The sequence below is a fragment of the Bombina bombina genome, chromosome 3, assembly GCF_027579735.1.
Source record: "Bombina bombina isolate aBomBom1 chromosome 3, aBomBom1.pri, whole genome shotgun sequence".
Classification (NCBI taxonomy): Eukaryota; Metazoa; Chordata; class Amphibia; order Anura; family Bombinatoridae; genus Bombina; species Bombina bombina.
Window position 1 is genome coordinate 463,776,260 of NC_069501.1, and position 25,150 is coordinate 463,801,409.

Sequence of the window (25,150 nt, forward strand, 5' to 3'; positions counted from 1 at the left end):
CCATATGTTTAACTATGAATAGTGGGAAACTACTACTTTTCGATGAATGTTTTCTTATTTTGCCCACTTTTTCTGTAAATTAAATTTAAAAAAAAATGTAGTTTACATTGCCCCCTTCTACATAATGCAAAGTGTTAGGATAATACATGCAAGAGCAAATTTATAGATGTTCCTAAGGAAATAAAATAAACGCAACACTCAAGGCTTTCAAAGGTGTCACTGCAATAACCAATGTAAGTTTTACTAACAAAATGACAATTTGAATTATTTTGAAAATGTATTTTGTATGCAGTTCTTTTGCAATGCAGTGCTTAAAGGGACAGTAACCACCTTGTAATTACAAGAGATTTCTGTTATGTTGCTATAAAATAACATATCAGCCATATCTTAATATTTTTTAAAACAAATTTCATATTTACTGCAATTATTTATCAATTGGCAAACTCCACCCACCATTTGCCTTATTTGAAGAAACTAATCTGGACTTTAGACTGCAGACAAGACTTCCCCCGGCTATAATGTTAGTATAGAGTGCATTGTTTTGCAGTTCTTATCTGAATTTTTTTTTTTAAATAGGGAAATATATGTAGCAGGGTTAGCCCTGAGAAGGCAACAGGGTGCATTTTAAGTACTGGGAATTACAAATTGCTTAATTTTCAGCTCTAAATTACATGAAAAGGGGCCAAAATAAATAATGAAAACTAGTTGTTTGATTATGCAGAACTAAACATTTTATATACAAACCTCAAGGTGTTTATAGTCCCTTTAATTACATTAGAGCAGTCTGACAAAAAAAACAAAGGACCATGGGAGTGTTACCCACATACCTTTATAAATAAGTTTAACTTTATACAATAACCAAAAAGACTCTGTTGTCACGCACAGTAAGATTTATTTAATTTTATTCCTGCACAGTAAAGGGAAAGGGAAGATATTTCAAGTTTAAATTACTTTCTCTTTAACAAAATAAAAAAAAAAAAATTCTATAACCTATATTTACAGTTATAAAAAATATATATGTTTAGCTGTGTGACTCTCATGAGGTTTGAGAATGCTGAATGAAGGAAGTAGAAGGGATTTTCCATATTCCGTTTAGTTCATACAATAAGGCACTTTGGGTGTATATAAAAGACCACTGCACACCCTATTGTGTCCTCCAGCCTGAATGGTTGTTACTTAATGGAGAACTGAAGATTAAAGAATCCAAGACCAATGTGTTCCTCTGTATTTAAGGGAGAAATGTAGACGGAAAACTGTCCTTTCCTAGCCCTCCAAACTATTTCTTCATCCACGTCTTCTTCCTCTAATGTGTAGAACAATAACTACATCTCAACGTTTTTCAGTCCCAGAGAAATTAATGTCACTGACAATTGAGATCTGGTAGTATACCTCTCACGATAAACTCTTTTAGAAAGAGAATTCCCAAAGAACGACCTTTCTAGAGAAGTTCTGGTATAACTTTGATTCCAGATAATTTATATGGAAATGTTAAACCCCTCCCTATTTTCTACAGTACATTTCTCTATGAACATCCTACAAGACTGTCCACAGAAAACCGGTCTAGTGAAAAGATGATTAAAGGGAGGGGCTGGTAGGGTTTCAAGTTGGCAAACTGCAAGTTGAGGTTTCTAATGTCAGACCTCTAGATTAGAGAGATCTTTGTAAGGGGATATTCTCTGGTCTTATGTACACGTTCTCCAGAACATGGAAGTCCTTTGCCCCTTATTATGTATGATTTAGTCTGTGATTACAACCAGTTCACCATCGCTCTTCCCAGAGTCCTCAGAGTCACTGCAGATATTATGGCCCCTTCCTATGGTCCCCTGTGGGTCTTGGGTTCGCAAGGTTTGAGTGCTGAGAATAATTGGCATGTTGGAATCCTTAGAAGGGTAGAGGTCAGAGGGGGGCATGTGGGAGAGAGCCCCACCTATGGAGTGTGACTGGTACCCAGTTGGTGAGGGTGGATTCGCCATGGAACCTTGAGGCCTAGAAGAGTCAATAGAAACGGTTCAGTTTTAAATATGGATTGTCTTGTAGATCACTTAATTCTTAAATCAGTGCTAATATGAAAACAATCAAATACATTAAGAATATAAAAAATGTTTTGTGCAAATAAAAAATACTTTTAGAACTTCACTTTGCATAAAGCATATCTATGACAAAATACAATGTCTAAACAATGCTTCACAAATAAAGTCACATAAAATCATGTATCCTAAAAGGTTTTCTTTTTACTTCATTTTTTATTATATAGTGTTCTCCCCAGGACCTTTTTAGCAGGTGCACCAACCAGCTGATTTTACTAACCACCCCACTAAAATTTTAGCCAATATTAAGGTTAAATTAGCTAATATTAAAAATGTACATTTTTATTGCAAAAATGATCAATAAATACATGTATGTTAAATTATGCAATTCAATTTGTGCTTTGGATAGCAGAAAATTATAATATTAGAAAATATTACACTGCCCCCATCTGGATACTTCATAATGTCCCCTGGGTACTTCATAATGCAACCCAGCTGGCAACATTTTCTGTGGAGCACAATGCCTTACACAAATCTATATACAGGGCTCCTCAGTTCTTTTACTGGTTCCTAGATGTACCAAGCCCTAATTCACTAATATTTAAATCACCAGTTTGTACAATTACCTATGAACAGTTTCTAGTACTGTGCAAACCCCTTGGGGATTAAATGTAATGGTAACAGCAGTAATTACTTCTTGGTTCAGATATTTTATTAAAACTGAAGAATAAAAACTGTTCCTTGTTAAGGGAGGTAGAGAGAACCCCAGAACTTCTCAATTGCAGGTGACATAAATTTAATCCCTTGCACAAAGCTAAAAAGTAATGGGAAATAAAACGTGAGAGAAACTCGGTGACTACTACTAGGGAAACTGAGCCAAGGAACATAAATTATGAAGAATTGTAGATTAAATTAAAAAAAAGTATTATCCCCCCCCCCCCAATTGTCCTATTATCAAATTTGCTTTGTTGCCAGGGTATTCTTTGTTGATCGATACCTAGGTAGGTGTCTGGAGCACTATATGGCAGGAAATAGTGCTGCCATTTAGTGCTCTTGCAAATAGTTAACATTCTTGCAAAACTACTGCCATATAGTGATCCAGACACATGGACACTCCTGAGTTTATGTCTCTGCTTTTCAACAAAAGATACCAAGAGAAAGAAGAAAATTTGGTAACAGAAGTAAATTAGAAAGCTGTTTAAAATTGCATACTCTATCTGAATCATGAAAGAAATGTTTTTTGGTTTCATGTTGCTTTAATAATAATAATAATAATAATAATAATAATAATAGTCACCTTCAATAGAATTTTATAAAAAAAAATCACCATCTAAAAAATCCTAAACCATCAATCCTATTCCTAAATTGTCGAGATATGTACCTTCATACCTATTTTAAGGCAAGTCAATAAATATGAATGTATAACAATTTAGGGTTAGATAACAAGTGTGGCGCTAATTTATCGCGCACCAACAAACAGGCAAATTTGCTGGCTTAAGGGCGTGCAATAAATAATTAGCCATTACAATTGGCTGGTTATTGCTACCTTGAGCTCACAGTAGCAATTAGCGCTCATAAAATTACCCAGAGATCAGACCTCTAGTTAATTTTCTAAAAGTATCCCCAAAATAAAAAGGGTATTTTTGCTTTTTTATGGGGGAAAATGTAGCAATTTTTCCCATAAAAACAACTGCACTAGGCAGTTATTAGGGGTTAGAAATGGCGGGTGTTAGAAAAAGAATGGCACTGAAAAGTGCGTTTACATTGCGGTCTATGGAAACTGTGTGTTCCCTGTAAATATATATATGTGTATATGCTTATATACATATATATGTATGCGTTAATATGTGTATATATATATATATATATATATATATATATATATATATATATACATACATACACACACACACATAACACAAATATATAATGTATATATTCAAGTACATATATAAAGTTGCTGCCCATCGCTGTGCGACTTAGCCCCTTCGCTGTGCTAGGTTCTTAGCCGTGTCTCATGGCATGAGACTCCTATTAGAGCCTATGGAAGCGCACTCTATTGGTCGCGTTCGCATTGAGGGCCACTTCAGATTCCAGCACACAATTGCGTGCACTGGTATTACGAGTGGAGGAATATTGCATTAGCAAAAGCGCAATTTTGCGCTCCACTCATAATCTGGCCCGAATTTTTTTTTAATATTTTGTATAGATCACTTGTGAATTCTGGGGTCTAATGGCAACTGATTGTCCTTGTGGGTCATTTAAAAAATGAACACTAATAAACTGTGAGGACAGTCATATTAAATGATAATAATAATTGCTAGATGAGACTCAATATAGCCCTTAAAATCTAACATGATATTATATTAATAATCCAAAAAGTACTGACACTCAATTTGTTTAGGGAAGAGATTATTTAACAAATACACTTAAAATTTAGGTGCCAGTAACAATACTGAGCAGCCATCCACACATTTTAAGTAGCTATAAAAGGGTGTGTGAATAGAGATATAGTGAAACAACACAAAACGTTAGAAGCCAGAGGTAAAATTCTAAGAGTCATAGCATAAAGTCTTATTTTAAATTATATAACCCCCAGACTTGTCTCTTTCAGTCTATTGTCACCTTTCTGGCAGTAACAAACCAGAAAACAGCATACTTCTGTGCAACGTCATTGCGTCACCAGTTACTGCCAAGCACTTTGTATGAGGAAAACTTTATAAAATTTTCTTCCTGTGCATTAGCTCAGCAATGGAGAAGTATGCCAAGTAGTAAAAATAATCTCCACTCCCATTTATAGAGAAATTGGTAATCAGATCCTTTTTTTCTGTGTTTTAAATGCATCTATTTTTATAGTATGAATTACAATAAAATTGCCCATCCTCTTGCTCTTGAACTTAAAGTGAAGGTACACTTTGATGAATGAAAGCCCATTTTTTTAAAAAAAACTATTAAAAACAGGGGCACTTTCATTCACGAAAGTTTAGAAAGCAGCCGTTTTGAATAAAAACTTACCTTTGTTGTTTTCATAGCCAGAGCAGCTTCCCCCACATGGAGATCCTCTCTTCACACGTCATCAAATGACTAATCCGGCTTCCTCCAATCACGGCTTTCCCCCCAGGGGAGTCATTGCCTGAGGCTGTGATTGGAGGAAGCCGGATTAGTGATTGCTGACATGTGAAGAGAGGATCTCCGGGTGGGGGAAGCCACTCAGGCTGTGAAGAGGAGAGAGGTATGTTTTTAATCAAAACAGCTGCTTTCTAAATTTTGATGAATGAAAGTGCCCCTGTTTTTAATAGTATTTTTAAAAACCAGGCTTTTATTCATCAAAATTTACCTTCACTTTAAACAGATGATCACTTCCCTGGAATGGCACGAGGAGCAGAAAAAAATCTATCATCTGACTGCACACAGCACAGAACCCTCAGCCAAAATGTGATAATTACATGCTTAAAACTTAATAGGTTATTGGCCTGACATCAAATAAACATTATGTAATATATATGTCTCATTAAGTTGTTATTTCAGTTCAGCTTTTCTAGATATAATGTATTTTATGGCTTACATTGAAGTATTTCATAGTTAAAAATACAATCCTTTACCTAAATAAATTATGGCAAACGTACATCTCTTTTCATCAGCTTCTTAACTGATGAGTTTCATGACTTTCTATTAGCCCCTATAATTACATAAGGCCATGATTTCTATACAGTCCTAGTTCCTCAGTAAAAGGGACAGTCTACTTGAAAATGTTTACAGTTTAAAAAGATAGATAATACCTTTATTAACCATTCCCCAGTTTTGCAAAACACTTTTATATATTAATACATTTTTTACCTCTATGAGTACTTTGTATTTAAGCATCTGCAGACTGACCCTTATTGCAGTTCTTTTGACAGACTTGCATTTTAGGCAATCAGTGCTGACTCATAAATAGCTCCACCGGAGTGAGCACAATTTTAATTATATCGCACACATGAACTAGCACAGTCTAGCTATGAAAATCTGTCAAAATGCACTGAGATAAGAAGCGGCCTTCAAGGGCTTAGAAATAAGCATATGAGCCTACCTCGGTTTAGCTTTCAACAAAAAATACCAAGAGAACAAAGCAAATTTGATGACAAAAGTAAACTGGAAAGTTGTTTAAAATTGCATGCCCTATCTAAATCATGAAAGTTTAATTTTGACTAGACTGTCCTTTTAATTGCCAACTTCTATGTATATCCTTGTTTCAAGAAACCAATTTTTAACTTTACTTCTTCTAGTAGTTTTCAGACTACTGATATTTTCTGGTCTACAATTTACAGGACCAGATTTATTTTCCAGTTTAAATAACCCAATAGGCATTGCTAAGTATTTATTGGAAGATGAGATACATACAGATAACCATACACTGCAGTCCTTATCAGTATGCATGTGTTAATGTGTCACTATATTAAAAAATAGATTTCTTCCTTGAAGTTTTAACAAACTGTAAAATTAGTCAATTTGATCCACAAAGACTGGTACCAAGAGAGGTCGTCTAATGAATCATACTTTCTCTATAATTTGAATGATACTGTGTCAAAAAACATCTTGTATGGCCGTTTCTTTACTCACTTACGAGAAAATGAAGCCCTGTCTTGGTTCCTGCCTTCGGTTCTTCATCAGGGCTTTGTATTCACCTACTCTCAGTCGCTTCCCCTCTACAATACAAGTGCGCTTGGGCCGTGGTTTGTATTTATAATCTGGATACCTCTCCAAATGTTGTCGACTAAGTCGTGCTTGCTCCTCATAGTAAGGCTGTTTCTCAGAGTTACTCATAGCCTTCCATCTTGAACCTGTGAAAATGCATGTAATCAAAAGATTCAAGTGAACCGCCAAAAAACTGTGTGCGTGTAGATAGACAGAAATCTTTTCAAGGCAAAGAAGTGGAATAATATCATCCCAATTTAACATGTATTTAACTTGATGAAGACAAATGCAGAAAGACCCACAAACAAGCAGCAACTTAAGACAGCTGTAGTAAAGGCCTAGCAAAGCATTACTAGGTCGAAAACCCAAAACTTGGTGATGTCAATGGGCTCCAGACCTCCAGCAGTCATTCATTCATTGCAAAGGATTTTCAAACAAGTATTAAGAATGAGTTTATATATGATTAGATTAGTTTGTCCAATTACTTGAAAATGGGGGGCTATATATGAAAAATGCTGCAATTCTTTAAGGGACCATCTACACCTTCATTATCTTAAAGTCTTACCTTAGATAAAACTGCAAATAGCCTCCTGCACCCCTTTCTATTTCATGAAGCAGAAATGATAAAAAAAAACAGAATTTATGTTTACCTGATAAATTACTTTCTCCAACGGTGTGTCCGGTCCACGGCGTCATCCTTACTTGTGGGATATTCTCTTCCCCAACAGGAAATGGCAAAGAGCCCAGCAAAGCTGGTCACATGATCCCTCCTAGGCTCCGCCTTCCCCAGTCATTCGACCGACGTAAAGGAGGAATATTTGCATAGGAGAAATCATATGATACCGTGGTGACTGTAGTTAGAGAAAATAAATCATCAGACCTGATTAAAAAACCAGGGCGGGCCGTGGACCGGACACACCGTTGGAGAAAGTAATTTATCAGGTAAACATAAATTCTGTTTTCTCCAACATAGGTGTGTCCGGTCCACGGCGTCATCCTTACTTGTGGGAACCAATACCAAAGCTTTAGGACACGGATGATGGGAGGGAGCAAATCAGGTCACCTAGATGGAAGGCACCACGGTTTGCAAAACCTTTCTCCCAAAAATAGCCTCAGAAGAAGCAAAAGTATCAAATTTGTAAAATTTGGTAAAAGTGTGCAGTGAAGACCAAGTCGCTGCCTTACATATCTGATCAACAGAAGCCTCGTTCTTGAAGGCCCATGTGGAAGCCACAGCCCTAGTGGAATGAGCTGTGATTCTTTCAGGAGGCTGCCGTCCGGCAGTCTCATAAGCCAATCTGATGATGCTTTTAAGCCAAAAAGAGAGAGAGGTAGAAGTTGCTTTTTGACCTCTCCTTTTACCAGAATAAACAACAAACAATGAAGATGTTTGTCTGAAATCCTTTGTAGCCTCTAAATAGAATTTTAGAGCACGAACTACATCCAAATTGTGCAACAAACGTTCCTTCTTTGAAACTGGATTCGGACACAAAGAAGGCACAACTATCTCCTGGTTAATATTTTTGTTAGAAACAACTTTCGGAAGAAAACCAGGTTTAGTACGCAAAACCACCTTATCTGCATGGAACACCAGATAAGGAGGAGAACACTGCAGAGCAGATAACTCTGAAACTCTTCTAGCAGAAGAAATTGCAACCAAAAACAAAACTTTCCAAGATAATAACTTAATATCTACGGAATGTAAGGGTTCAAACGGAACCCCTTGAAGAACTGAAAGAACTAAATTGAGACTCCAAGGAGGAGTCAAAGGTTTGTAAACAGGCTTGATTCTAACCAGAGCCTGAACAAAAGCCTGAACGTGTGGCACAGCCGCCAGCTTCTTGTGAAGTAAAACAGATAAAGCAGAAATCTGTCCCTTCAAAGAACTTGCAGATAATCCTTTCTCCAAACCCTCTTGTAGAAAGGACAGAATCTTAGGAATTTTTATCCTGTTCCATGGGAATCCTTTCGATTCGCACCAACAGATATATTTCTTCCATACTTTATGGTAAATTTTTCTAGTTACAGGCTTTCTAGCCTGAATAAGAGTATCAATGACAGAATCTGAGAACCCACGCTTTGATAAAATCAAGCGTTCAATCTCCAAGCAGTCAGTTGGAGTGATGCCAGATTCGGATGTTCGAACGGACCTTGAACAAGAAGGTCCCGTCTCAAAGGTAGCTTCCATGGTGGAGCCGATGACATATTCACCAGGTCTGCATACCAAGTTCTGCGTGGCCACGCAGGAGCTATCAAGATCACCGAAGCCCTCTCCTGATTGATCCTGGCTACCAGCCTGGGAATGAGAGGAAACGGTGGGAACACATAAGCTAGGTTGAAGGTCCAGGGCGCTACTAGTGCATCTACTAGAGTCGCCTTGGGATCCCTGGATCTGGACCCGTAGCAAGGAACCTTGAAGTTCTGACGAGACGCCATCAGATCCATGTCTGGAATGCCCCATAATTGAGTTATTTGGGCAAAGATTTCCGGATGGAGTTCCCACTCCCCCGGATGAAAAGTCTGACGACTCAGAAAATCCGCTTCCCAATTTTCCACTCCTGGGATGTGGATAGCAGACAAGTGGCAGGAGTGAAGCTCCGCCCAGTGAATTACTTTGGTCACTTCTTCCATCGCCAGGGAACTCCTTGTTCCCCCCTGATGGTTGATATATGCAACAGTCGTCATGTTGTCTGATTGAAATCTTATGAATTTGGCCTTTGCTAGTTGAGGCCAAGCCTTGAGAGCATTGAATATCGCTCTCAGTTCCAGAATGTTTATCGGGAGAAGAGATTCTTCCCGAGACCATAGACCCTGAGCCTTCAGGTGTTTCCAGACCGCGCCCCAGCCCACCAGGCTGGCGTCGGTCGTTACAATGACCCACTCTGGTCTTCTGAAGCTCATCCCTTGGGACAGGTTGTCCAGGGTCAGCCACCAACGGAGTGAATCTCTGGTCCTCTGATCTACTTGGATCGTCGGGGACAAATCTGTATAATCCCCATTCCACTGTCTGAGCATGCACAGTTGTAATGGTCTTAGATGAATTCGCGCAAAAGGAACTATGTCCATTGCCGCAACCATCAAACCTATTACTTCCATGCACTGCGCTATGGAAGGAAGAAGAACAGAATGAAGTACTTGACAAGAGCTTAGAAGTTTTGATTTTCTGGCTTCTGTCAGAAAAATCTTCATTTCCAAGGAGTCTATTATTGTTCCCAAGAAGGGAACTCTTGTTGACGGGAATAGAGAACTTTTTTCTACGTTCACTTTCCACCCGTGAGATCTGAGAAAGGCTAGGACAATGTCCGTATGAGCCTTTGCTTGTGGCAGAGACGACGCTTGAATCAGTATGTCGTTCAAGTAGGGTACTACTGCAATGCCCCTTGGCCTTAGCACCGCTAGAAGGGACCCTAGTACCTTTGTGAAAATTCTTGGAGCAGTGGCTAGTCCGAATGGAAGTGCCACGAACTGGTAATGCTTGTCCGAATGGTTTCCATCTTGAACGATGGGACCTTGAGAAATTTGTTTAGGATCTTGAGATCCAAAATTGGCCTGAATGTTCCCTCTTTTTTGGGAACTATGAACAGATTGGAGAAAAACCCCATCCCTTGTTCTCCTAATGGAACAGGATGAATCACTCCCATTTTTAACAGGTCTTCTACACAATGTAAGAATGCCTGTCTTTTTATTTGGTCTGAAGACAATTGAGACCTGTGGAACCTTCCCCTTGGGGGTAGTTCCTTGAATTCCAGGAGATAACCTTGAGAAACTATTTCTAGCGCCCAAGGATCCTGAACATCTCTTGCCCAAGCCTGAGCGAAGAGAGAGAGTCTGCCCCCCACCAGATCCGGTCCCGGATCGGGGGCCAGCATCTCATGCTGTCTTGGTAACGGTAGCGGGCTTCTTGGCCTGCTTACCTTTGTTCCAGCCTTGCATCGGTCTCCAGGCTGGCTTGGTTTGAGAAGAATTACCCTCTTGCTTAGAGGATGTAGAATTTGAGGCTGGTCCGTTTCTGCGAAAGGGATGAAAATTTGTTTTATTTTTAGCCTTAAAAGACCTATCCTGAGGAAGGGCGTGGCCCTTTCCTCCAGTGATGTCTGAAATAATCTCTTTCAAGTCAGGGCCAAACAGCGTTTTCCCCTTGAAAGGGATGTTAAGCAATCTGTTCTTGGAGGACACATCCGCTGACCAAGACTTCAGCCAAAGCGCTCTGCGCGCCACAATAGCAAAGCCTGAATTTTTCGCCGCTAATCTAGCTAATTGCAAAGTGGCGTCTAAGGTAAAAGAGTTAGCCAACTTAAGTGCTTGAACTCTGTCCATAACCTCCTCATAAGAGGATGCTTGATTGAGCGACTTTTCTAGTTCCTCGAACCAGAAACACGCTGCTGTAGTGACAGGAACAATGCATGAAATTGGTTGTAGAAGGTAACCTTGCTGAACAAACATCTTTTTAAGCAAACCCTCTAATTTTTTATCCATAGGATCTTTGAAAGCACAACTATCTTCTATAGGGATAGTGGTGCGTTTGTTTAGAGTAGAAACCGCCCCCTCGACCTTGGGGACTGTCTGCCATAAGTCCTTCCTGGGGTCGACCATAGGAAATAATTTCTTAAATATAGGGGGAGGGACAAAAGGTATGCCGGGCCTTTCCCATTCTTTATTTACAATGTCCGCCACCCGCTTGGGTATAGGAAAAGCTTCGGGGGGCACCGGGACCTCTAGGAACCTGTCCATCTTACATAATTTCTCTGGAATGACCAAATTGTCACAATCATCCAGAGTAGATAACACCTCCTTAAGCAGAGCGCGGAGATGTTCCAATTTAAATTTAAATGTAATAACGTCAGGTTCAGCTTGTTGAGAAATTTTTCCTGAATCTGAAATTTCTCCCTCAGACAAAACCTCCCTAGCCCCTTCAGACTGGTGTAAGGGCATGACAGAACCATTATCATCAGCGTCCTCATGCTCTTCAGTATCTAAAACAGAGCAGTCGCGCTTTCGCTGATAAGTGGGCATTTTGGCTAAAATGTTTTTAATAGAATTATCCATTACAGCCGTTAATTGTTGCATAGTAAGGAGGATTGGCGCACTAGATGCACTAGGGACCTCCTGAGTGGGCAAGACTGGTGTAGACATAGAAGGAGATGATGCAGTACCATGCTTACTCCCCTCACTTAAGGAATCATTTTGGGCAACATTACTATCAGTGGCATCATTGTCCCTACTTTGTTTGTCACATTCATCACATATATTTAAATGGAGAGGAACCTTGGCTTCCGAACATACAGAACATCGTCTATCTGATAGTTCAGACATGTTAATAGGCATAAACTTGATAACAAAGCACAAAAAACGTTTTAAAATAAAACCGTTACTGTCTCTTTAAATTTTAAACTGAACACACTTTTTTACTGAATATACGCAAAAGTATGAAGGAAATGTTCAAAATTCACCAAAATTTCACCACAGTGCCATAAAGCCTTAAAAGTATTGCACACCAAATTTGAAAGCTTTAACTCTTAAAATAACGGAACCGGAGCCGTTTTTACATTTAACCCCTATACAGTCCCTGGTATCTGCTTTGCTGAGACCCAACCAAGCCCAGAGGGGAATACGATACCAAATGACGCCTTCAATAAGCTTTTTCAGTGGACCTGAGCTCCTCACACATGCATCTGCATGCCTTGCTTCTCAAAAACAACTGCGCATTAGTGGCGCGAAAATGAGGCTCTGCCTATGACTAGAAAAGGCCCCCAGTGAAAAAGGTGTCCAATACAGTGCCTGCCGTTTTTTTAACAAAATTCCCAAGATTAAAATAACTCTCCAAAGTTATAAACCATTAAATATGCTTATAAAGTAATCGTTATGGCCCAGAAAAATGTCTACCAGTCTTTAAAGCCCTTGTGAAGCCCTTTTATTCTTATATTGAAAATTAAGAAAATGGCTTACCGGATCCCATAGGGAAAATGACAGCTTCCAGCATTACCAAGTCTTGTTAGAAATGTGTCATACCTCAAGCAGCCAAAGTCTGCTCACTGTTTCCCCCAACTGAAGTTAATTCCTCTCAACAGTCCTGTGTGGAAACAGCCATCGATTTTAGTAACGGTTGCTAAAATCATTTTCCTCTTACAAACAGAAATCTTCATCTCTTTTCTGTTTCAGAGTAAATAGTACATACCAGCACTATTTTAAAATAACAAACTCTTGATAGAAGAATAAAAACTACATTTAAACACCAAAAAACTCTGAGCCATCTCCGTGGAGATGTGCCTGTGCAACGGCAAAGAGAATGACTGGGGAAGGCGGAGCCTAGGAGGGATCATGTGACCAGCTTTGCTGGGCTCTTTGCCATTTCCTGTTGGGGAAGAGAATATCCCACAAGTAAGGATGACGCCGTGGACCGGACACACCTATGTTGGAGAAAGTTATTTTAAAATGAATATTGTTTCTGGCTACTTTGAAATGACTGCCAAGCTCCGCCTACTGATGAGATCACAATCTGGGCTGCATATGATGTTCAATCACAAAAGGCTCACTAGTTGGATTCAACAGCTTGTCAATGCTATTCAGCAGAGTGCCTAGATGCAGCCCAGATCGTGATGTCATCAGTGGGCGGAGCTTGGCAGCCATTTCAAAGTAGCCAGAAACAATTTTCATTTTAAAATAACTTTTTTACCGTTCCTGCTGCATGATATAGAAAGGGTGGAAGAGGCTATTCACAACTTAATCTAAGGTAAGACTTTAAGATGACTATAGTGTAGTCTGTCCCTTTAATGGGATAGTAAATTCAAAAGAAAAAGAAAATTTATGCTTACCTGATAAATTTATTTCATTTTTGAGACGATGAGTCCACGGATCATCATAATTACTAATGGGATATTCAGCTCCTGGTCAGCAGGAGGCAGCAAAGAGCACCACAGCAGAGCTGTTAAATAGCTCCTCCCCTCCCTCCCACTCTAGTCATTCGAACAAAGTTAGGAAGAGAAAGGAAAAGCCAAGGTGCAGAGGTGTCTGAAGTTTACAATAACCCACAACCTGTCTAAAAGAACAGGGCGGGCCGTGGACTCATCGTGTCAAAAAAGAAATACATTTATCCGGTAACCATAAATTTTCTTTTCTTTTTTAAGACACGATGAGTCCACGGATCATCATAATTACTAATGGGATTCAATACCCAAGCTAGAGTACACAGATGATACGGGAGGGACAAGACAGGTAACCTAAACGGAAGGCACCACTGCTTGAAGAACCTTTCTCCCAAAAGCGGCCTCAGCCGAAATAAAAGTATCAATTTTAAAGAACTTTGAAAAAAGTGAGAAGAGAGGACCAAGTTGCCGCCTTGCAAACCTGTTCCACAGAAACTTCCTTCATGAATGCCCATGAGGACAGCCCTTATGGAATGAGCCGTAACTCTCTCCGGAGACTGTGGTACAGCAGTCTCATATGTAATGGTACTTGTCTTATCGACCTTGGAAGGATGAAGAGCTGAATCGGCCCAGCCGGGACCTTTGGACAGGCTTTTTGTAGTCAGGGCATGTAATCAACTGAGCTACCTCACTGGATATACTCTTCAGTCAAAAAGAAAGAGAAGTAGCCGTAGCTTTCTGTCCCTTACGTTTTCCTGAGAAAACCACAAAGAAAAGACTGACGAAAATCCTTAGACGCCTGCAGGAGAAAACTTTAAGGCAAGGACCACGTCTAGATTGTAGAGATTTGTTCCTTCTGAGAAGAAGGATTAGGACACAAGGAAGGAACAACAATCTCCTGATTAATGTTCCGATCAGAAGTAACCGTAGGAAGAAATTCTAATGTAATACATAAAACTACCTTATCTGAATGGAAAATAAGGTAAGGAGACAAGCATAGGAAATAGCAACAAGAAATAAAACTTTCCAAGATAACAACTTAATATCTAAGGAATGCATAGGCTCAAACAGAGCCCCTTGAAGAAGTTTAAGAACTAAATTCAGACTCCTTGGAGGAGTTAATGGTTTGAACACAGGCCGAATCCTAACCAAGGCCTGAAAAATGATTGTACATCCGGAACATCCGCCAGACGTTTGTGAAACAAAAAAGTATAATGCCGAGATTTGACCCTTTAGGGAACTAATCGATAAGCCTTTCTCCAAACCTTGGAGAAAAGACAAAATCCTAGGAATCCTAACTCTACTCCATGAGTAGCCCTTGGATTCACACCAAAGAGAAAATGACGACATATCTTATGGTAAATCTTTCTAGTTACAGGCTTGCTAGCCTGAATCATGGTCTCTATGACCGAGACAGAAAAACCTCGCTTGGATAAAACTAAGCGTTCAATTTCCAAGCAGTCAGCTTCAGAGAAACTAGATTTGGGTGAAAGAAAGGCCCTTGAATTAAAAAGGTCTTGCCTCAACGGAAATCTCCAAGGTGGCAGAGATGACATGTCCACCAGATCTGCATACCAAATCCTGCGAGGCCAAGCAGGAGCAATGAGGATCACTGATGTCCTCTCCTGCTTGATCTGAGCAATGACCCAAGGAAGAAGCGCAAACGGAGGAAATCGGTATGCAAGGCTGAAGGACCAAGGAACGCCAGAGCATCTATCAGTTCCATCTGGGGATCCCTGGACCTTGACCTGTATCTCGGGAGCTTGGCATTCTGTCAAAATGACATGAGATCCAATACATTGAAGATCGCTCTCAGCTCAAGATGTCTCCATGAAAAAAAGACTCTGGCTGAGTCCAAACCCCCCTAAGCCCTTAGGGAGCCCTTCAGAAGTATTTGAGGAGACAAATCGGTATAATCTCCGATCCATTGCCTGAGCATGCTTAACTGCAGAAGTCTGAGATGGGACCGAACAAATGGCATGAGGATTTCCGTCACTATCAGCCCGATTACCTCCACACACTGAGCCACTGAAGTCCGAGGAGTGGACTGAATGACAAGACAAGTATCGATAATCTCTGATTTTCTGACATCCTGTCAGAAAGAAACTTAATTGAAATGTAATCTATTAAATTTCCCAGAAGTTACCCTTGTGCATGGGACTGAGGAACACTTTTCCAAATATACCTTCCACCCGTGAAATCGCGGAAAGTATAACACCATGATCGTGTGAAATCTTACTTGCTGTAAGGATGGCGCCTGGACTAGGATGTCTTCTAGATAGGGCTCCAAAAAACATGGATTTGAATCTGCAACCTTGCAAGTCTGAATCCGGCATGCTATCCCCTAAGCTACAACAGAAGGGATCTGCAATGCCGCAAAACCAAAGCACCGCCAACAGCGATCCTGAGAGCTGTTGCAAGACCGAAGGAAAGGGCCACAAACTGAAAGAGTTTATCCAGAAGGCAAACCTTAGAATCGAGACGATTCTTAAGAAACGGCACATGAAGGTACACGTCCTAAACTTAAAGCCAATGTTTATATGTATTGGGTACTTGAAAAGCGCGACTAATCACCCGAAAGGGTCTCAAGGCGCTGCTCATATTATAGACCTTGAAAGGCTGAGCGGACCTCGCCAGGGATCGAAACTGCTTCCATCTTGAAGGACGGAATACGAAAAAACATAATTTATGCATACCTGATAAATTCCTTTCTTCTGTAGTGTGATCAGTCCACGGGTCATCATTACTTCTGGGATATTACTCCTCCCCAACAGGAAGTGCAAGAGGATTCACCCAGCAGAGCTGCATATAGCTCCTCCCCTCTACGTCACTCCCAGTCATTCGACCAAGGACCAACGAGAAAGGAAAAGCCAAGGGTGAAGTGGTGACTGGAGACTAAATTAAAAAATATTTACCTGCCTTAAAAACAGGGCGGGCCGTGGACTGATCACACTACAGAAGAAAGGAATTTATCAGGTAAGCATAAATTATGTTTTCTTCTGTTAAGTGTGATCAGTCCACGGGTCATCATTACTTCTGGGATACCAATACCAAAGCAAAAGTACACGGATGACGGGAGGGATAGGCAGGCTCTTTATACAAAAGGAACCACTGCCTGAAGAACCTTTCTCCCAAAAATAGCCTCCGATGAAGCAAAAGTGTCAAATTTGTAAAATTTGGAAAAAGTATGAAGCGAAGACCAAGTTGCAGCCTTGCAAATCTGCTCAACAGAGGCCTCATTCTTGAAGGCCCAAGTGGAAGCCACAGCTCTAGTAGAATGAGCTGTAATTCTTTCAGGAGGCTGCTGTCCAGCAGTCTCATAAGCTAAGCGAATTATGCTACGAAGCCAAAAAGAAAGAGAGGTAGCAGAAGCTTTTTGACCTCTCCTCTGCCCAGAGTAAACGACAAACAGAGAAGACGTTTGTCGAAATTCCTTAGTTGCCTGTAAGTAAAATTTTAGAGCACGGACTACATCCAGGTTGTGCAGTAGACGTTCCTTCTTCGAAGAAGGATTTGGGCACAAAGAAGGAACAACAATCTCTTGATTGATATTCCTGTTAGTAACTACCTTAGGTAAGAACCCAGGTTTAGTACGCAGAACTACCTTATCCGAATGAAAAATCAAATAAGGAGAATCACAATGTAAGGCTGATAATTCAGAGACTCTTCGAGCCGAGGAAATAGCCATTAAAAATAGAACTTTCCAAGATAACAACTTTATATCAATGGAATGAAGGGGTTCAAACGGAACTCCCTGTAAAACATTAAGAACCAGGTTTAAACTCCATGGTGGAGCAACAGTTTTAAACACAGGCTTAATCCTGGCCAAAGCCTGACAAAAAGCCTGGACGTCAGGAACCTCTGACAGACGTTTGTGTAACAGAACGGACAGAGCTGAGATCTGTCCCTTTAATGAACTAGCAGATAAACCCTTTTCTAAACCTTCTTGTAGAAAAGACAATATCCTAGGAATCCTAACCTTACTCCAAGAGTAACCTTTGGATTCACACCAATATAGGTATTTACGCCATATCTTATGGTAAATCTTTCTGGTAACAGGTTTCCTAGCCTGTATTAAGGTATCAATAACTGACTCAGAAAACCCACGTCTTGATAAAATCAAGCGTTCAATTTCCAAGCAGTCAGCTTCAGAGAAGTTAGATTTTGATGTTTGAAGGGACCCTGTATCAGAAGGTCCTGTTTCAGAGGTAGAGACCAAGGTGGACAGGATGACATGTCCACCAGGTCTGCATACCAAGTCCTGCGTGGCCACGCAGGTGCTATTAGAATCACTGATGCTCTCTCTTGTTTGATTCTGGCAATCAATCGAGGAAGCATCGGGAAGGGTGGAAACACGTAAGCCATCCTGAAGTCCCAAGGTGCTGTCAGGGCATCTATCAGGACTGCTCCTGGATCCCTGGATCTGGACCCGTAACGAGGAAGCTTGGCGTTCTGTCGAGACGCCATGAGATCTATCTCTGGTTTGCCCCAACGTCGAAGTATTTGGGCAAAGACCTCCGGATGAAGTTCCCACTCCCCCGGATGAAAAGTCTGACGACTTAAGAAATCCGCCTCCCAGTTCTCCACTCCCGGGATGTGGATTGCTGACAGGTGGCAAGAGTGAGACTCTGCCCAGCGAATTATCTTTGATACTTCCATCATAGCTAGGGAGCTTCTTGTCCCTCCCTGATGGTTGATGTAAGCTACAGTCGTGATGTTGTCCGACTGAAACCTGATGAACCCCCGAGTTGTCAACTGGGGCCAAGCCAGGAGGGCATTGAGAACTGCTCTCAATTCCAGAATGTTTATTGGCAGGAGACTCTCCTCCTGACTCCATTGTCCCTGAGCCTTTTAGAGAATTCCAGACGGCACCCCAACCTAGAAGGCTGGCGTCTGTTGTTACAATTGTCCAGTCTGGTCTGCTGAATGGCATCCCCCTGGACAGATGTGGCCGAGAAAGCCACCATAGAAGAGAATTTCTGGTCTCTTGATCCAGATTCAGAGAAGGGGATAAGTCTGAGTAATCCCCATTCCACTGACTTAGCATGCACAGTTGCAGTGGTCTGAGGTGTAAGCGTGCAAAGGGTACTATGTCCATTGCCGCTACCATTAAGCCGATTACCTCCATGCATTGAGCCACTGACGGGTGTTGAATGGAATGAAGGGTGCGGCAAGCACTTTGAAGTCTTGTTAGCCTGTCCTCTGTCAGGTAAATCTTCATTTCTACAGAATCTATAAGAGTCCCCAGGAAGGGAACTCTTGTGAGTGGAACGAGTGAACTTTTCTTTTCGTTCACCTTCCATCCATGTGACCTTAGAAATGCCAGTACTAACTCTGTATGAGACTTGGCAGTTTGAAAGCTTGAAGCTTGTATCAGAATGTCGTCTAGGTATGGAGCTACCGAGATTCCCCGCGGTCTTAGTACCGCCAGAAGAGCACCCAGAACCTTTGTGAAGATTCTTGGAGCTGTAGCCAATCCGAATGGAAGAGCCACAAACTGGTAATGCCTGTCTAGGAAGGCAAACCTTAGGTACCGGTAATGATCTTTGTGAATCGGTATGTGAAGGTAAGCATCTTTTAAATCTACAGTGGTCATGTACTGACCCTCTTGGATCATAGGTAAAATTGTCCGAATAGTCTCCATCTTGAACGATGGAACTCTTAGGAATTTGTTTAGGATCTTTAAGTCCAGGATTGGTCTGAAAGTTCCCTCTTTTTTGGGAACCACAAACAGATTTGAGTAAAACCCCTGTCCCTGTTCCGATCGTGGAACTGGATGGATTACTCCCATTAACAAGAGCTCTTGTACGCAGCGTAGAAACGCCTCTTTCTTTGTCTGGATTGTTGACAACCTTGACAGATGAAATCTCTCTCTTGGAGGAGAGTATTTGAAGTCCAGAAGGTATCCCTGAGATATTATCTCTAGCGCCCAGGGATCCTGGACATCTCTTGCCCAAGCCTGGGCGAAGAGAGAAAGTCTGCCCCCCACTAGATCCGATCCCGGATCGGGGGCCCTCAATTCATGCTGTTTTAGGGGCAGCAGCAGGTTTCCTGGTCTGCTTGCCCTTGTTCCAGGACTGGTTAGGTTTCCAGCCTTGTCTGTAGCGAGCAACAGCTCCTTCCTGTCTTGGTGCAGAGGAAGTTGATGCTGCTCCTGCTTTGAAATTACGAAAGGAACGAAAATTAGACTGTCTAGCCTTAGCTTTGGCTTTGTCCTGAGGCAGGGCATGGCCTTTACCTCCTGTAATGTCAGCGATAATCTCTTTCAACCCGGGCCCGAATAAGGTCTGCCCTTTGAAAGGTATATTAAGCAATTTAGACTTAGAAGTAACATCAGCTGACCAGGATTTTAGCCACAGCGCCCTGCGTGCCTGAATGGCGAATCCTGAATTCTTCGCCGTAAGTTTAGTAAGATGTACTACGGCCTCCGAAATGAATGAATTAGCTAGTTTAAGGACTCTAAGCCTGTCCGTAATGTCGTCCAGAGTAGCTGAACTAATGTTCTCTTCCAGAGACTCAATCCAGAATGCCGCTGCAGCCGTGACAGGCGCAATGCATGCAAGAGGTTGCAATATAAAACCTTGTTGAACAAACATTTTCTTAAGGTAACCCTCTAACTTTTTATCCATTGGATCTGAAAAGGCACAGCTATCCTCCACCGGGATAGTGGTACGCTTAGCTAAAGTAGAAACTGCTCCCTCCACCTTAGGGACCGTTTGCCATAAGTCCCGTGTGGTGGCGTCTATTGGAAACATTTTTCTAAATATCGGAGGGGGTGAGAACGGCACACCGGGTCTATCCCACTCCTTAGTAACAATTTCAGTAACTCTCTTAGGTATAGGAAAAACCTCAGTACTCGCCGGTACCGCAAAATATTTATCCAACCTACACATTTTCTCTGGTATTGCAACTGTGTTACAATCATTCAGAGCCGCTAACACCTCCCCTAGTAATACACGGAGGTTTTCCAGTTTAAATTTAAAATTTGAAATATCTGAATCCAGTCTGTTTGGATCAGAACCGTCACCCACAGAATGAAGTTCTCCGTCCTCATGTTCTGCCACCTGTGACGCAGTGTCTGACATGGCCCTAATATTATCAGCGCACTCTGTTCTCACCCCAGAGTGATCACGCTTACCTCTTAGTTCTGGTAATTTAGCCAAAACTTCAGTCATAACAGTAGCCATATCCTGTAATGTGATTTGTAATGGCCGCCCAGATGTACTCGGCGCTACAATATCACGCACCTCCCGAGCGGGAGATGCAGGTACTGACACGTGAGGCGAGTTAGTCGGCATAACTCTCCCCTCGTTGTTTGGTGAAATTTGTTCAATTTGTACAGATTGACTTTTATTTAAAGTAGCATCAATACAGTTAGTACATAAATTTCTATTGGGCTCCACTTTGGCATTGCAACAAATGACACAGGTATCTTCCTCTGAATCAGACATGTTTAACACACTAGCAAATAAACTTGCAACTTGGAATACAATTCAATTAGAATAATATTAAAAACGTACTGTGCCTTTAAGAAGCACAGAAGATCTATGACAGTTGAAAATTAATAAATTGAAACAGTTATAGCCTCAATCCTTATAAACAACACAACTTTAGCAAAGGTTTAATCCCATTAGCAAAGATAACAAATTCTGAAAGCAGGAAATAAATTACAGAATAAACGTTTTTTGTCTCAGTCAACTATAATTCTCACAGCTCTGCTGAGAGAAATTACCTCCCTCAAAATAAGTTTTGAAGACCCCTGAGCTCTGTAGAGATGAACCGGATCATGCAGGAAATACCATGAGCTGCTGACTGAAATATCTGATGCGTAGCAAAAGCGCCAAAAAACGGCCCCTCCCCCTCACACACAGCAGTGAGAGAGAACAGAAACTGTCAGAAAAAAGATTAAGCAACTGCCAAGTGGAAAAATAGTGCCCAAAACATTTATTCACTCAGTACCTCAGCAAATGAAAACTATTTTACATTCCAGCAAAAACGTTAAACATAATTTCTAGTTATTAAACAGCTTTATGTACTTCTTACAGTGTAATTCTAGTGAAGTACCATTCCCCAGAATACTGAAGTGTAAAGTATACATACATGACATTATATCGGTATGGCAGGATTTTCTCATCAATTCCATTGTCAGAAAATAAAAGCTGCTACATACCTCTATGTAGATTCATCTGCCCGCTGTCCCCTGATCTGAAGTTTACCTCTCCTCAGATGGCCGAGAAACAGCAATATGATCTTAACTACTCCGGCTAAAATCATAGCAAAAACTCTGGTAGATTCTTCTTCAAACTCTGCCAGAGAGGTAATAACACACTCCGGTGCTATTTTAAAATAACAAACTTTTGATTGAAGATATAAAACTAAGTATAATCACCATAGTCCTCTCACACATCCTATCTAGTTGTTGGGTGCAAGAGAATGACTGGGAGTGACGTAGAGGGGAGGAGCTATATGCAGCTCTGCTGGGTGAATCCTCTTGCACTTCCTGTTGGGGAGGAGTAATATCCCAGAAGTAATGATGACCCGTGGACTGATCACACTTAACAGAAGAAATCTTGTTCAGACTCGTAAGATTCTTAAAAGTGGTCTGAAAGTATCCTCTTTTGAGGGAACCACAACCCGATTGGGATACGAAACCCAGACCCTGTACCTGCATTGGAACAGGAACAATCACTCCCAGGTCTGAGAGATCTCCTATGTAAAGTAAGAACGCCTCACCCTTTGTGCAATCTGCAGATAATCCTAAAAGCAGAAACCTGCCTCTGGGAGGAAAATTGTTGAAATCTAATTGTATCCCTGGGACACTACTTTCTATTGTCCAGGAATTCTGAACATCTTGAACTCAAGCTTGAGCGAAGACAAAAAGTCTGCCCCATACAAGATCCGAACCCGGATCGGGACATATCCGTCATGCTGTCTGAGTCAACAGCAAACTATCTAGATTTTTTTTTTTTATTCTCTAAATTTCAAGAGATTAATTCCCTCAAGCCAGGTCCCAACAAGGTCTTCCCCTTGTAAGGAATCACTAAAAGCTTATACTTAGAGCATACATCCATAGAACAAGGCTCTAACAATAAGGCTCTGTGATCTGGAACAGAGAAACCTATGTTCCCTGTTTAATAACTTGAAAACAAGAATTTGAATTAAAGGAAATAGCCAAGTTGAAAACTTTCTTCCTATCCTGGATTTTATCCAGGGGAGTTTCTGACTTAGGAGCATCAGACAACGCATCAAACCATATGCTGTTGCACTAGTGATTGTAACAAAGTACCAAGCTGGCTGCCATTGTAAGCCCTGGTATACATCCCTTTCCCAACTAACCTCTAAGGGTTTAGTAGTTCTCTTAGCTAAGCTGGAAACTACTCTTTAGCAGAGTCGGCTATGGGAAACATCCTTTTAAATATAAGGAATGCGGCCATAGAACCTACTGGACGTTTAGGTAGGTTACACCGGTAGTGTCGCTCAGGCAGCTAAAACCTCCCAAAGTAACAAATGGAGGTGTACAAACTAAAAATAAAACTGAGAGAAAAACAATCTCAGGATTGAATAAAGTTATTATTCATCTGAGTCTGATAATTCCCTCTCAGATAATCCCGAAGTATCTTCCTCCTTCAGTAACAAGGAGGAACCATTCGGATAAGACCTGGTGACAGCGGCTGGATTCAAACTGCTAGCCCTCCATCTGGTAGGCTGCTTGCTTACCCACCAAGCCACCAAAGATTTTGATCTACTGAATCAATCAAATTTCTCTAGAAATGTGTTCTACCTCTTGAGAAAAAACATATAATGCATTGCAACTCCGTGGAGTGTGAAAGGAAGCGCAGGGCACTGCATGTGGGCCATAAAATTTTGTGGGACACTATAGGAGAAATTTGTGGGATAAATTGACCAATGTCAACCGGCTCCTAAACAGCCATTGCCTTAGGAGTATTTTTAATAAACTTGACACATAAAAAGCGTTACTGTCTCTTTAAATTTTAAGTAATTAACATTATTTTTGGTGTGCCTTTGTTCCATCCTAAGTCACAAAGGATGAAATAAACAAACAACTGAAATTCTTTTAATAAAAATAACAGATAAAAAAAACGTTACTGTCTCTTTAAATTTCAAACTGACACTCTTTCTTTATGTGTGCAGGATTGAAACAGAGTAGTAAACAAAACATTGCAGGGCCTACTGAAAACCTCAGAAATTGTGCTGAGGAGCCCATCTGCCCAAAGTATAAATGTCATTAGACTCATTTAGCACCTCAGAGAATGTATTTTAAAACGTTTATTGTCCATGGATAAACGATATACATAACAAGTCTGACACTGTACATTTCGTAGTGCTTGCACCCGCATGAAGAAATAAAAAACACTAAAAACACTAAAAGGCTGTGTTAGATGCTCTGCCCTCCGATATGATAATGGAGGTGAAGAACGCAATCCAACACAGTCCCGACATAGCTCTGCCCCTTGTGGGCATGACAACACTCCATCTCCCGGCACCCTTATTGACTGTGCCCTGGGATAGAGGAAATGCAGGCCAAAAACGGTGCCAAAAGCAACTCAGACTCCCGGTCGCCATTAATATTTTATAGATAGGTCACCGGGAGCTAGACTAACCAGTACACAATGTGACAAACTGGGGACGAGCATGCCACCGCATGTCAGACAGCTCCAGAGTCCAAAAGAGCGACCCAAACACTAGCACACAAAGTGACGAATTGGGGACGAGCATGACACCGTATCTCAGGCAGCCCCAGAGCCCAAACAAACATTAGTACTCAATGTGAAAAATTGGGAACAAGTATGCTACCGCATGTCAGGTAGCTCCAGAGCCCAAAAGAGTGACCCAAACACTATTTTCTGAGACCATTATCACAGTGTCCCAAGTGATTGATCCCTGCCACATTAAATCTCTTTAGCCCCAGTGCCTGCCAAAAAAACTGTGCTGTCGTAGGATCCCCTCTCCTATATAAGACTAGGAGGTTATATATCTCAATCAAGTGCTCCACTTCCTCTGAGGTTCCCAGACCCAGAATAAAAAGTTGGCACTTACCTTTAAAATCTGCCCGACAGCAGGGCAGCTCCGCAGGTTTAAGAGGTCCTCTCCCTCCCATAGCCCTGTGGAATAAGATAAGCCTGAGTTAAATGTGCTTAGGCTATCCGGATTAGGGCAGCATAAATGTATAGGAGACGCAGTGAGAATTATGTCCCACCAGTTCCTATTGCTTTAAAGCCACCAAAAGCTCTACTACAGAGACTGATATGGACTAGGCTACATCCTAGAACAAGGTAGCACACTCTGGCACTACTTTAAAAATAATAAACTCTTGATTGAAGAATCTAATCTAACACCTCACTTTACCTCTTCCTATCACTAACGAAGGCAAAGAGAATGACTAGAGTGGGAGGGAGGAGCTATGTAATAGCTCTGCTGTGGTGCTCTTTGCCTCCTCCTGCTGACCAGGAGGTGAATATCCCATTAGTAATTATGATGATCCGTGGACTCATCGTGTCTTAAAAAAAGAAATGTTCATGATTTAGATAAGAGCATGTAATTTACTTTTTTTTAATCCATAATCTC

The 25,150-nt window shown here is 41.1% G+C and overlaps 1 protein-coding gene across 4 annotated transcripts in view; it reads right to left on the reverse strand.

Moving 5' to 3' along the window:
• Window positions 1-872: 872 nt before the first annotated feature.
• SOX13 (SRY-box transcription factor 13) overlaps window positions 873-25,150 on the reverse strand; it is a 152,598-nt gene continuing 128,320 nt past the window's right edge. For 3 of the 4 annotated variants that reach the window (XM_053706710.1, XM_053706709.1, XM_053706711.1), the window contains 2 exons: window positions 6,631-6,847; window positions 873-1,986 (listed from right to left, as the gene is read on the reverse strand). In XM_053706710.1, coding sequence (XP_053562685.1) covers window positions 1,737-1,986; window positions 6,631-6,847 — 467 coding nt within the window. In that variant the 3' untranslated portion in view covers window positions 873-1,736. Of the gene's footprint in view, window positions 1,987-6,626; window positions 6,848-25,150 lie in introns of all 4 variants that reach the window. The other variant, XM_053706712.1, reaches the window with a different exon arrangement.